The sequence below is a fragment of the Lissotriton helveticus genome, chromosome 6, assembly GCF_964261635.1.
Source record: "Lissotriton helveticus chromosome 6, aLisHel1.1, whole genome shotgun sequence".
In the NCBI taxonomy this organism is placed as follows: Eukaryota; Metazoa; Chordata; class Amphibia; order Caudata; family Salamandridae; genus Lissotriton; species Lissotriton helveticus.
This window is the reverse complement of record NC_136067.1, coordinates 601,322,527-601,336,136: the sequence shown is the minus strand read 5'-3', so window position 1 is coordinate 601,336,136 and position 13,610 is coordinate 601,322,527. Positions and strand designations below refer to the sequence as shown.

The following is a 13,610-nucleotide window of genomic DNA, read 5'->3' as shown; positions in this document are numbered from 1 at the left end:
TGGTGTGGTTGCAAACAAACGATGGATTTAGGCACAGATCCTTGTACTGGGGTGAATGTATGACATTGTTCTACATTCTGTCCATCAACTGTGTTTTTTGCATCTCTTAGCCCAGCACTGACCCTGAAAAGTAATTCTAAGCGTACTTACCAGTAACTTGTATTTCCTTCCATAGGAATCCATTGTTTGGTTTTTAGCAGAAAAGTTTCCAAGTGTCGATTTTTGAAACGTACAAATATTCCTCTAAAATCAGCCGAACTACGAATTCGATTCAATCACCTGTTATCAGGAGAGAACCCAGTGCTGCATCCTTTAGCCCAGCACCAACTCTGAAAAGTAATTCTAATGGTACTTACCAGTAACTTGTATTTCCTTCCATAGGAATTGATTGTGTGGTTTTCACCAGAAAAGTTTTGAAGCGTCGACTTTTGAAACGTACAAATATTCCTCTAAAATCAGCAGAACTACAAATTCCGATTTACTCACCTGTTATCAGAAGAGAACCCAGTGCTGCATCTCTTAGCCCAGCACTGACCCTGAAAAGTAATTCTAAGCGTACTTACCAGTAACTTGTATTTCCTTCCATAGGAATCCATTGTGTGGTTTTCACCAGAAAAGTTTCTAAGTGTCGATTTTTTAAACGTACAAAAATTCCTATAAAATCAGCAGAACTACGAATTCCGATTTACTCACCTGATATCAGGAGGGACCTCAGTGCTGCATCTTTGAGCCCAGTACTGATCCTGAAAAGTAATTCTAACCGTACTTACCAGTAACTTGCATTTCCTTCCATAATAATCCATTGTGTGGTTTTCACCAGAAAAGTTTCTAAGTGTCTACACAAACTAAAAATATTCCTTAAAAATTGCCTGTATGACTTAAACACATTCTTTCGACTGTTTACAGGATCCACCACTGAGTAAGAAAAAGTAACGTTAACACTACTTACCTGATAAGTGAATTTGCTCCCATAGGATAACATTGGTGATTCTATGTGAAAAAGTTTCCAAGTGTCAACTTTTTAAATACAATCATATTCCTTAAAAATCACTACTGTAACCAAAACGGTTTTACTCAACTGTTTACAGCAGATGTCCCAGGACTGAATCTAGGATCCAGTCTTGTGGTTAGAAAAGTAATCCAAAAAGTAACGAATTGCATTTAACTAGAAATTCACATTGAGCTCAATGTTGCATTGTGTTGCGCATTACAACAACTGTAACTACTGTACTTAAAAGTCTATTGCCTATTTGCAAAGTATTTAAACTAAAGTAATTTCTTCTGAGAAAGTATATTTTATAATGTAATGTATAATGTAATTAGAATGTAATTAAAAAAATAAAATATCTAAAAGTAAATAGTTTTAAAAAAAATTGTAAATCAGTATAAAAAAATATATATATAAGAATTAATACATTTAAAAATTGTTATTTACAAAACCTTTGAAATTCACTGAAAAAATCATAGGTGTCAGACATGTTATAGTTAGGAATTAACATTTAAAAAACCTTTGAAATTCACTGAAAAAAACATAGGTTTCAGATATGTTATAGTTAGGATTTAGCATTTAAAAAAACTTTAGAAATTCTCTGAACAAAACATTGGTTTTAGGGGTGTTATAGTTAGTTGGACACTTCACTCATACAAAACCATTGAAATTCCTACTAACTATAACTCGTGCGCCCCCAATCCACTGCTCATGATGTCACATATTACATCATTCATGACATGGTCAGTGACATCACTGATGACATCACTGCTGACATCTCAAATGACATCACTGTTGACATCACTGATGACATTATCCAGTGAATATTTAAATAAATATTATATATTGATAGACTTTTTACGTACACTCGGTTCTGACTGTCATATAGTTCAACACGTGGAGATTGTTCCAAAGCAATATCAAATCACTCAGCCTGTCATAGGGAGAAGAAGTAAGAAAGTACAGGGCATGTACAGACTCACTGCAGTGCACCCGAGGTCACATGCAGACTCACTGCAGTGAAACCATAATACTTTGGTGTACTGCAAACATTAAGTAAGGAAGGAATATTTTCAGACTAACATTAATTCATTGGACTACAAAGTGAAAATGTAGGAGGCATTAAAGCCAATGCTGAAGAACTATGTCATTGGTGACAAGGCCATAAATATGACTGAATTGTTGGGTAACAGTATATTTGAGTAACTGTAAGGTCAAAAGACAAAGCTTCAAAGTCAAAAGGTGAACTATGAGCTGATATACAGGGCAAGCTTACATCGAGGAACATTTGCAGTCTGGTCAATGCCAACAGGCAAATTAGATTCAAAGTTACTACCAAATTCTTGGAGCGAACCAGTGAATCTAAAGTGCATTTTCCTGTAGGTGTTGTACAAGTCCATGGCAACCAGTTACCAAAGGTACACTGTCAATCTGATCTCCACGGTGATAGTAGACTCTCAATAATGTCCATCAAGTTTGTACGTCTGAGGAAGAAAGTCTACAGCTAATTAGAAGCAGTTGCTGGGCTCTTGCTTTCCAGATCAGGATACGAGGGAGGGGCAGATAGCCTATTTCCTTTATGTAGGTGAGTAGCGTGGCCATGCACTTGGTTCAATCCTCTATGCAATTATTTCACATCTGGCGCCAGATGCTGTAAAGCCGGAACCAGCTTGATCCATGGAGGTTGAACATAAAGAACCCTTCCTGCTCAATTGAAAAGTATGTAAATCCATACTAGTAGTGAACACCTGGCTCTACAATGGCTAATACAGTGAAAGGGGCATGAATGGATAGTAAAGAAGCAGCTCTGACTACCACTGATTCTTTGGAGCACACTACAACACCATAGGCTACATACACACACAGGTAGAGAAGCTAGGGGGGTGCCACTTCTAATATATCCAATCACCATTTCACAAACACACATTTCTTGCCCTCAGTGGGTAAGGGGAGCAGGGCGAGTCATCACAGATTACACAGATTTACACATGTAGAACCAGTATTAAGGCTCCTCTCAGAAGTCCATGTAAAAGAAAAACTGCACCGCACAAGTATAAATTAGGTTTCACCAACCACTGGTCATGTCATGGCCTGGCCATAGGGGTGGTAATCACCCATGTTATAAGGAGTACCACTTCTGATGTACCCAAAGTCTAAAAATCTGTTACTGAGCAACATCCAGAAACCAGTAGAACACCTTTCACGTTATGTGGGACTTCACAGGTGCATGCATTGGAAAGTCATATGTTTCAAGGTTAGTCCAATTAAAGTTATTAAACGCGTGACGGCGGAAGTAAGTACACTTTGAAGTCCATACCTGTGAGCGAATCTGTGACTGTTGCATTTATGTCCAGAGTTATGTAATTTATCCATTCTTCATGCCCAGTTAATCCATACATGAAATTCAGTTCATCGTAATTGAAACTGAAATTAACTGTGCCAGATATCTGCAATACGAACACAGAGGTTAGTTTACATTTCACCACTGTGCTTTGGAAAATAAACGGCGCCGACTGCATTGTGATATGTATTGTAAGCAGATTTTGAAGAAAAAATAGTTTTAATTGAGGCAAACCATATTCACCAAAGGTTATGGCAAGAGCATTAACACAAATGATCGTCGTAAACGAACAGTGCATCAAGGAAAAAGTTCAAAAACAATGGTTCATCTGGACACATTTCAAATTGATACAGCTTCCCAAGACGTATGTAACTCTACAAATGAATATAAAACAAAAATTACAAATTATAACAAGGACACTTTAGTGAGAGATAAATCTGTAGTATAATATTTCACATTGACTTTTAAATTGGTAAGCCAATGGGATACAGAGTTTATGTGCACATTAATCAAAATAAATCAAAAAATTGAAAAATAAAACGCGAGATTTGCAATCTGATGAGGGGACAGTTACCACCAAATGTTTTTTCAGTGAACCCCTTCAAGGACATTATGTGCTGTATTTTATACTCAAAATAAGTCACTGTTTTGACGGGTTATGGCTTATAGTCCGAGGGTCATCATCAGAATAAATACATTATTAAAGAGCATGACAGTGGAATATTTAAATGAGTAAAAACATGTTACAAGGGTGTCTCCGTTGCAGGCAGGATTGTTTTTGAGCAGGAAGGGGCACCTTCCTGCACAAGAACCATTCGAAGAGGTGTTTTCCTCTTTCTATGTGTGCTGAAAAATGTAGCACACATGGAAAGTGGAAAAACGAGGAGAAATTAAGTTATTTCTCCTCGTTACAGCTCACCTTAAGAGGCGTACTGGTTTGGTGCTTACAGGTTTACAGGTTTATGTAAATCTGGGACAGGGTCAAATTCCAAGCATGCTGCGTGGTAAAAACCACGCAACGCCCGTGGAATGCCACGCGGGCGCAGAGTAAGGCGATACAGCCATTTGTGCTGCGTCGCCTTACTCATGATTTATGAGGGCACTCAAAGCCACGCAGGGTGGCTTTACATGGCTTCATAAATCTTTATGATAGCCCTGGTGCAAAGGTGACACAGGGCTCTCAAAAATAAGCCCCTTGGTTTGCTCTGAGTATAGTTACTTTGAAGAGACCCCAGGATCCCACTTATCTCACCAGAACACGGCGAGTATGCTATGGAACAAACCAAATGACTGGCTTAAAACAGCGAGGGAGTACAGAGGGCCCTGGAAACCATGTCTTATTTCAGGCCTCCTCATGGGGTTGAACACAGGGTGATGGAATAAAGGTTTGAGTGGCATAGAGTTACAGAGGTAACACAACCATGGTCTTAAAATTGCTCAATCCATCGATCTCGAGTGAGGTCGTTGGGGGAAAATCAGCAGCAGAATACAAAATGTCCTGGGGAAAACGCTGGGGACATTAGCAGAGCAGGTGGACAATCAAACAGAACTGCTGCCCATGCTTGCTGTCAATTTCACAATGCAATATGTTTGTAGACAGTGCATAATAGCAAAGTGTTGCAGTTTCAAGATCTGGAATAACGGGTACTAATTTTAACCAATTTAATAGTGTTGAATGCATTGACCTCGGAAGAATCAAAGGTTGTGTTGGTTTATTATCTCAAGAATCCGATACAAATGGTAGATGGCTCAATGTTAAACTGTCTCTCAAGGGTGTTCCAATTTCTCTTCTGAATGTATACGCTCCTACATGCGGTGACCCTTCCTTCTGGTCCATGTTTGCCAAAACTATAACTAAATCTATAGATGATAATTTTGCTTTGGCAGGCGACTGTAATCAAATTTTAGACCCTTTTATTGATAGACTGTCCAAAGCCACATTTGTTCCTAATAAGTCTCATACATCCTTTGTTCAGGCAATCTCGCAACATAAACTTATTGATGCTTGGCATCTGTGCAATCCCACCACTAAAGAATTCACCTTTTATTCCCCATCCCACCATTCCCAATCAAGGATTGACTATGTTTTTGTCTCTCACCATATAGCACAAACTCTTACTGGTGCTGAGATTGGTCCCATTCTATTATCAGATCATGCCCCTGTTTCAATAACTATTAATATCCTACCCAAATCCACTGGTACTAAGAGGTGGCGCTTTAATAACACTCTCCTGCTCGATCCAAAGTTTACAGATTCTTTTTACTAAATTCTTTGATGAATTTTTTGAGATTAATCAATCTCCTTCCATTTCCCCTTCCACCTTATGGGACACCTTCAAAGCAGCTGCAAGAGATTTCATTATTGGCTTTGTCGCAAAACGGCGTAAAATTGGTCGTAAGTATATTGGGGATCTTCTTCAGAAAATTAAGAAATTGGAACACTCTTATTATACCTCCCATTCTAAAGATTGTTTAACAGCCCTCATTAATGCTAAAATGCAATTTAATAAGAAGTCCACAGAAGATGCTTCTCTATTTTTGTTAAAATCTAGTGCGAAATTTTATGGGGGTAAAAATAAAGCGGGAAAAATTTTGGCTAACTACCTAAAGGTTAAACACAATAAGTTGAATATTGAGTCTGTTTATAGCACAAATTCTGAGTTGCAATGCAAGGATGCGGATATCCTAAAAGAATTTTCTCTTTTTTATAAAACCTTGTACACCTCTGAAACTCAACCCACTACTCAGTCCCTATCACATTTTTTCTCCAATATACATAAACCTCAACACATACTTCCCGATCTTTCTCCCCTGGAGATGGACCTCTCATTGCAAGAATTACTCAAAGCCCTTCAATGCCTTAAAAAAGACAAAGCACCCGGACCAGATGGGTTTACGGTTGAATTTTACCTCCATTTCTCTAAACTTGTTATACCTAGATTACATTCTCTATTAGACTCCTTCACCGCGTTAGGCAATTCCTAGGGATCCTTTTCTGAAGCACATATATGTCTTATACCCAAAGAAGGTAAAGACCCTAAACACTGTAAAAATTATAGACCAATTTCCTTGGTAAACATTGATTATAAAATTTTTGCCAAGGCCTTAGTGATTCGATTAGACTCCTTTTTACCAGATTTATTAGGCAAGGAACAATCTTGGTTTGTTAAAGGATGTTTTATAACCGACAATACAGGACTCCTTTTTAACATTCTATCTAAAACCCCACGCTTAAATCACTCTCTTGCAGCGATTGCCCTTGATGCTGAAAAGGCGTTCGATAGAGTTTAATGGTCGTATTTGTTTTACACCCTTAAATGATTTGGTTTTGGCCCTAAATTTCTTTCCCTAGTTTACCTGCTTTACTCTAATCCCCATGCAACAGTTTGCGCTAATGGTTTGATATCCTCTTTTTTTAACTTAGGTAGAGGAGTGCGCCAAGGTTGACCTTTAGCTCCCTTTCTCTTTATTCTTGCCCTTGAACCCTTTCTTTCTAAACTACGTCAGAACTCTAATATACACGGCTTTCACTCATTGCACACACATGTCAAACTTGCAGTGTATGCTGAAGATATCTTACTTTTTCTCTCTAAACCTGATGACTCGATCCCTGCTTTTCTATCTGAGGTTCAGGAATATTCCAAAATCTCAGGATATAAATTAAACAATGACAAGTGTGATATTTTACCTTTAACTAAATACACTTTTAAACCAGATTTCAGTCCCTCTAACTTTACTTGGAGCTCTACTAACATTAAATATCTAGGTTTGCATATCACCTCATCCATCCCTGATACTGTATCTCTCTGTATGAATAAATGTATTCAAAAGATTTTAGATTTGACTGCTGGATGGCACCCTCTTTATTTATCTTGGTGGGGTCGCCTTGATACTATAAAGATGATGCTGTCTCCGATCATTATGTATACTATCTCCAATATCCCGGTTCCCATCCCTATCAAATTTTTTAAAAAAATTAACTCCACTGTCTCCTCCTTTTTATGGAATAAAAAGAAATCCTGAATGTCTCTTTTTAGATTAATGCAACCTAAGTCGAACGGTGGAGTTAATTTTCTGAATTTTCCGGCTTATCAGAAGGCATTCCTCTTACGCCAAGCTTCCCTTTGGTTGCGGGATCCTGCAGAGGATTGTCCTTTATGGACCACAATTGAACGCCTCTTTTTATCTCCCTACACCTTTGCTGAATACCTCTCTTTCTCACGTAAGCCACAATCACTGTCCACACCTATAATCAAATTAACATCCAAATTACTTCTTTCTTTTTCAACTCCTACTTACAATACTGTGGAAGACTTCCTTAATTCTACCATATGGCATAATAAAAGTTTACTTATCAAAAATAAACCTTTTTACTGGAAAACCTGGCGCTAAAAGGGGTTAATTTGGATCCATCAACTATTCTCACAGTCACAGCTCTTACCTTTCTCATCACTCAGCCAACGATTCAATTTACCTTCTTCATTCATTCACAAATACCTTTTGCTCAAAGAAGCGGTTATGTCTATATACGCCCCACTATCTACTACACTTAAGTCTCTTGACACCCCCAATTCTGCACTACAATTACATAACTTTTTGAAAACTACCTACAAGGCTTCCACAATATACAAGTATCTTCATGATACTAACACAGACTCTGGCCGGTCAAAATCTAAAACAGAAGAATTATGGGAATGTGACCTTGCAACTCATTGGCCAGTATCCTTATGGAATAAAATATGGATAAAAATTCGCAAAACGTCTAGAGCTGCTAACATAACGCAGACATTATTTTTCTTATATAACAGACTTCTTTTCACGACGCGAGATTTAAGCAAAATATTTAATACCTTATTGGATGTCTGTTGGACATGCTCTATCCCGAAGGCAGATTTGTTTCATATGTTATTTGCTTGTCCTCATGTAAATAATTTCTGGAAACAGGTATGGTCTCAAATCAACTTGATTTTTCGTACTCAACTTCCCTTTTCTTTTACCCATGTTTTTTGGGGAAGTCTTTCTCCTTGCTGGGACATTACTACGCTTAATGTTAACATTATTGACTTATTGATAGCAGTTGCGTTCCAACAAATCACAGCCAATTGGAAAGACTTCTCCAAGATTTCATTTAGAGCTTGGTGGTACACTGTTTGTCATAATCATAGATTGGACACCTCCTTTGTATATCCTCTGCATATAGCTGCTAAATGACAAGACTTGTGGTCACCTGTTACAATGTATCTTGATATTTGTGCTAATCGCTCTTTTCATTTGCAGCCTAGCCCGCAGGAAGTCTCGAAACCTCCTTAAATCCCCTTAACGTTCTTTATTTCTTCACTACTTTATTGTTTATTCACTTCATTGTCATGTAATATTTTCTTTATTCTATTCTATGCTCATTTCATGTATTGTTAATGTAGCAATTTTTCGGATGATCTCTATGTATATTTTGCCTTTGAATTTCATCTTTTGTAATGACACCCTTCATTCTCTTAATAAAATTTTCTTTTGAACTAAAAAAAAGGTTGTGTTGGTCACATTGTGATTTGAACACGTGACCCTCAGATCACTAGTGAAGTTAGAAGCAAGAACTTCTTAGCTCATTGAGCCACTAAGCAACAGTCTATTAATATAGTAGAAAGGAGGCATCTCACAAATGATAGTGCACAGCCATGCAAAGGCTAGCACGATCTACCTCTCTTAACGCGAGGATCTAGGCAGTACTCAGTTCATTCCCACGAAGAGCACATACAGAAATTAAATAATGTGAGATACCTATGCATTTGCTGCACTTTGCATAATTTTCCTTTAGCAGGGTAACTGTGCACACTTTTCTTAAGAAATATAAAATAAAGAATCTGTATGCTTGCCTTTTACTACACCCCTCCCATCAACGGTTGATTTTTTTTATTGAGGGGCCTTGCAATAAGGTAGAAAGTCGTCCTTTGCCACAGCTACATGAATTCCTAGGCACCATGGCCCCTACCTGCTGACAAGGAAGTAATTGCAGCTTCAGCTCTAGACTCCACCGGATATAAAAATGTTACTGCAAGAGACGAACATGGGATTGTATTTCCCAGTGTCATCCTTAGTACTTAAACTAACTGTTGTACATCCCGAGAATCAGCAGGGCATGTCATGAATTAAAGCATGACTGTTTTGATTTTACCATTACAAAAAAAATGTATTACATGACCAGTGGCTCATATTATGCTTCCTTAACGTGCTACTTTTATTACACGACTCACAAAAAAACTACACTTCCCGGAACACCCTTGCTCACAAATTAAAGGCCGAAGTGCAGTGAAACGACCACTTAGTCATGAGTCTAGTCCATATATAGCAGTCATCAGGAAGTAAAAGCCTCTTTTCTTGCTGCCCGGCCATGATTCAAGTTAATCAATTCACACCTTTCTGTATTCTATTGTTAGGCTTTTGTTTGAAATGTTTTGTTATTGAATATCTGATAGTATGACGGGCTTAATTGGTCTGTCTTGACCACAGTTGAGTGTCCCATTTGCTTTGTTTCAATGTATTTGGGGCATTGCTTTCCCTTTCCTACGATTTGGTCTCCCACTACTTGCGCATATTTCATGCACTGACGTGTTCTTTAAAGAGATGGGCACTTGAATGACAATGGATGTAATCTTCACTTTTTCCTCTTTAAATTCCCCAATTGCGTTTTATATATTTATTTTATTTGATTGAATATTTTAATTATAAAACCATGTTGCAATTAATATCATCTGCACAAATATGTCACACTATAATTGCTTTAGCATGATTCGATAGTTCAACAATTATTTGCTATGTGCAGCCAGCCCCGGTGTTCACTGGGGCATCATATTGTTTATATTCCATTCACACCGCTGAGCGCATCTGCATTTCAACAGTCAACAATGTGCCTCAGACCCGGTAAGTAGACGAAAAGTCATGTTGGTTGGTGTTTTTGTTTTTATTTCGATGCGAGGTAAAATATTGATTGTTACCTTTAAAAACATCCAATTGCAGAGCCCAGAGAGGTATATAATCTCAATGCAAATGAAAGATAGAGAGGCAGGAACTTCCTACGGATGAAAGATGAAGGTTTGGTGCAGAAGTTTTACACATCTTCTTTGAAGACAAGGTCACTGGCTCTCACCTTGAGAATGCCAGACAGTCGTATTGGCTTTGCTAGAATGCCAGAACCACAGGGCGCAGGAGGAGAGGCAATAGCTCTCTTTCTACGGAACATTATCTTCGCTGTACCACTAAGGCAAGCGGTGAGAAGCAAGGCCACCTAATAATTCTTACTTGCTGCTTTTGGTGCTAATGTAGTTTAACTAAAGACAGGAAGGGAGGGGTTGAAGAACAAATGCAGGATATACCAAATTACAGCTATGATGTTGCAATTTTAACTTTCATGTTTCCTGGTAGTCACTGTTATTGCTTTATTGTGTTTTGTTTTATAGTAATTGCTGTGCATTTTCATGCACTAGGATCCTACTTTTAACTTGTTATTTTAAATAAACATTATAAAGATATATCCTTTATGCATACTCTTGAGTGTGCCTATTCATAGTGAAAGAAGGTTTGGAATCTATTAACAACAGGTATTCCTGTAAATCGCACAGGACTGGTTATTACTCTAATGCACCATCTCTGTGTAGTGTGCAAGGGGGTCGTGGCGTTATAGTCCACTGGGTTCTCTGTCTCAGAATTGGTACATTGACTCAGTCCTTGACACCAAAGGGTCCACTGAGCCACCATCTGAGAGAGTATTCCTGGTGAATTCAGAAAAAGAATATTTTTTGCGTTCTCAACTCATAACCGATCTTTGAGTAACCTTGGCAGACACACACAAGGTTTTATCATTCCTTTCTAATACTAGAGATGTCTTTTGTAATATTGTTTTTTTTATCCCTCAGTTCTGGCTGGAGCACCCTGTCTGCTGAGGGTTTGTCAGGCACTTGATCAGTAAAAGGTGTTTCCCCATTCCGATTTCAGTTTGAATCTCATTTTTGTTTTTTTTAAATATGTTTTTATTAACAAAAGATCTGTGGCAGACAGGTAAAACAGCAATTACATATAGTACTTGAAAGTTGCGTTCAGCACCGTACAGGGTACAGAGGTTAGAAAACAGACAACTTTTAATTAGTTACATCTCCGTCTCTCTTCGCAATTCCAATTCCACAATGGGTGATACACAAATCTCTCCCCTGTGAGTATTCCACTTCAGCCATTTCTTATCCCATTTCCTCGGGCACCCTCTGGTTATGAACACTTCTTTTTCCGCTATCATGCACCTGTCCAACTCTTTCAACCACACTGACACCTTGGGTGGCGCTACTCCACCCCATCCACTTGCCAGTTCCCACTTCACTAATGTGTATCCCAGCGTCACCACTTGTTGTTCGATTTCAGTCAGGTCCGTATCCTCCCATATGTTGAGCAAACCCAGGCGGAGCGTCAGGGTCACTGCCTTCCCCAGTGCAGACTGCATATGAGTCGTGGCCTTCTCCCAAAGATCTTGTACGAGCGGACATTCCCACAGTGTATAATAGAAAGTAGCTGTTTGCCTGCAGCCCTTCAAACATAGGTCATCTTTCCTAGACCCTATTTTGGCCAGAGTTATCCCGGTCAGATATGAGCGGTGCAGAATCCTAAGTTGTATTAGTCTAAATCTAAGAGTGATAGCCACCTCTCTAGGTGACATCAGAGCGAGTCTCCAATCCTCCTCGTCGATCGGTCCTAGGTCTCTCTCCCATTGCTCCTTGAGCTTTCCGAAGGCATCTGGCAAATTATTACTAAGTTTTTTATAAGTCAGGGAGATCGCCTTAGACTGCAGTGGCCCATCTAGCAAACGGTCCTCCAGAGGCGACGAGTCCTATATGTCCTCGCAGCTCGGGAAGAACGCCCGTAAGGCATGTCTAATTTGCAGGTACCTAAAAACCTCTCCCGGGGCCAACTAGTAGCTTTTTTGGAGATCTTCAAATTTGAGTATTGCCCCTTTTTTAACCAAATATTTCATTGTCGATATGCCTATTACATCCCACCTATCGAATCCCGGCTGATAGCACAACATGCCTAACTTCTGAGTGTACCACAGGGTGTTGCCTTTGTGAGGACCCCAGCCCAGGCCAGCCGCGAGTTAGCCAGCCGCCAAATTTGCACCATGAGCAGTGTCGGGCCAATATATTTTTGCTTCTTGGTGCAGGAATACAGGGCCCCCAGATATCCCGAGCGATCCATCTGGTAACTATCTAAGACATAGGCCGGGTCTGTTGGTAGAGCATACATCCAGTAGTTCACAGCAACTAACTGAGAGGCCCAATAATACAACCTAATGTCGGGCAGTGCTATCCCCCCGTCGTACCACTCCTTCATGAGTTTCTGGAGAGCTATCCTAGGGGCCTTACCATCCCACAGCAGTGGACGTATCTCCCCTTCCACAACTACAAAGTACTCATCTGGAATCCGATGCGGGCCGTTCTGAAGAATATACAAAAATCGCATGAGTGCCCACATTTTGGCCACCATAAATGTGGCAGGGTATGCTCAGACGTGAGTCCCTTGCTCACTTTGCCACTGGATTCAAGCAAGCCGGGCTGCAGACGGCTGGAATGCCAAAAACCGGTCCTCGGAAGCTTGTTTCCGGTCCAGGGAAGGCATGGCTTGGCAGTTCAGGCTGGGCTGTTCCCATGAGGCACAAGGTCAGACTGATTTGCATATAGCCATGTCTGAAATGGGGTGGCAGAGTGGGCTAAAGAACGGTGATGGATTAAACCCAGATCTTTTGACTGGGTGTGAGTGTTTGATTGATTCAGATGCTCCGTCCATCACCACCCCCTTTTGTACAGCTTTTGGCCGCCATAAGTGTGGCAGGGTATGCTCAGACGTGCGTCCCTTGCTCACTTTGCCACTGGATTCAAGCAAGCCGGGCTGAAGACGGCTGGAATGCCAGAAACCGGTCCTCGGAAGCTTGTTTCCGGTCCAGGGAAGGCATGGCTTGGCAGTTCGGGCTTGACTGTTCCCATGAGGCACAGGGTCAGACTGATTTGCATATAGCCATGTCTGAACTGGGGTGGCAGAGTGGGCTAAAGAACTGTGATGGATTAAACCCAGATCTTTTGACTGGGTGTGAGTGTTTGAGTGATTCAGATGCTCCGTCCATCACCACCCCCTTTTGTACCGCTTTTGGCAGCCATAAGTGTGGCAGTGTATGCTCAGACGTGACTCCCTTGCTCACTTTGCCACTGGATTCAAGCAAGCCGGGCTGAAGACGGCTGGAATGCCAGAAAC

At 40.0% G+C, this 13,610-nt stretch overlaps 1 protein-coding gene across 1 annotated transcript in view; it reads right to left on the bottom strand.

Moving 5' to 3' along the window:
* LOC144762793 (CD109 antigen-like) overlaps window positions 1-13,610 on the bottom strand; it is a 1,211,849-nt gene that overhangs the window by 841,755 nt on the left and 356,484 nt on the right. The window contains exon 9 of the mRNA XM_078648063.1: window positions 3,306-3,435. Within this exon, the coding sequence (XP_078504189.1) occupies window positions 3,306-3,435 (130 nt within the window). The remainder of the gene's footprint in view (window positions 1-3,305; window positions 3,436-13,610) is intronic.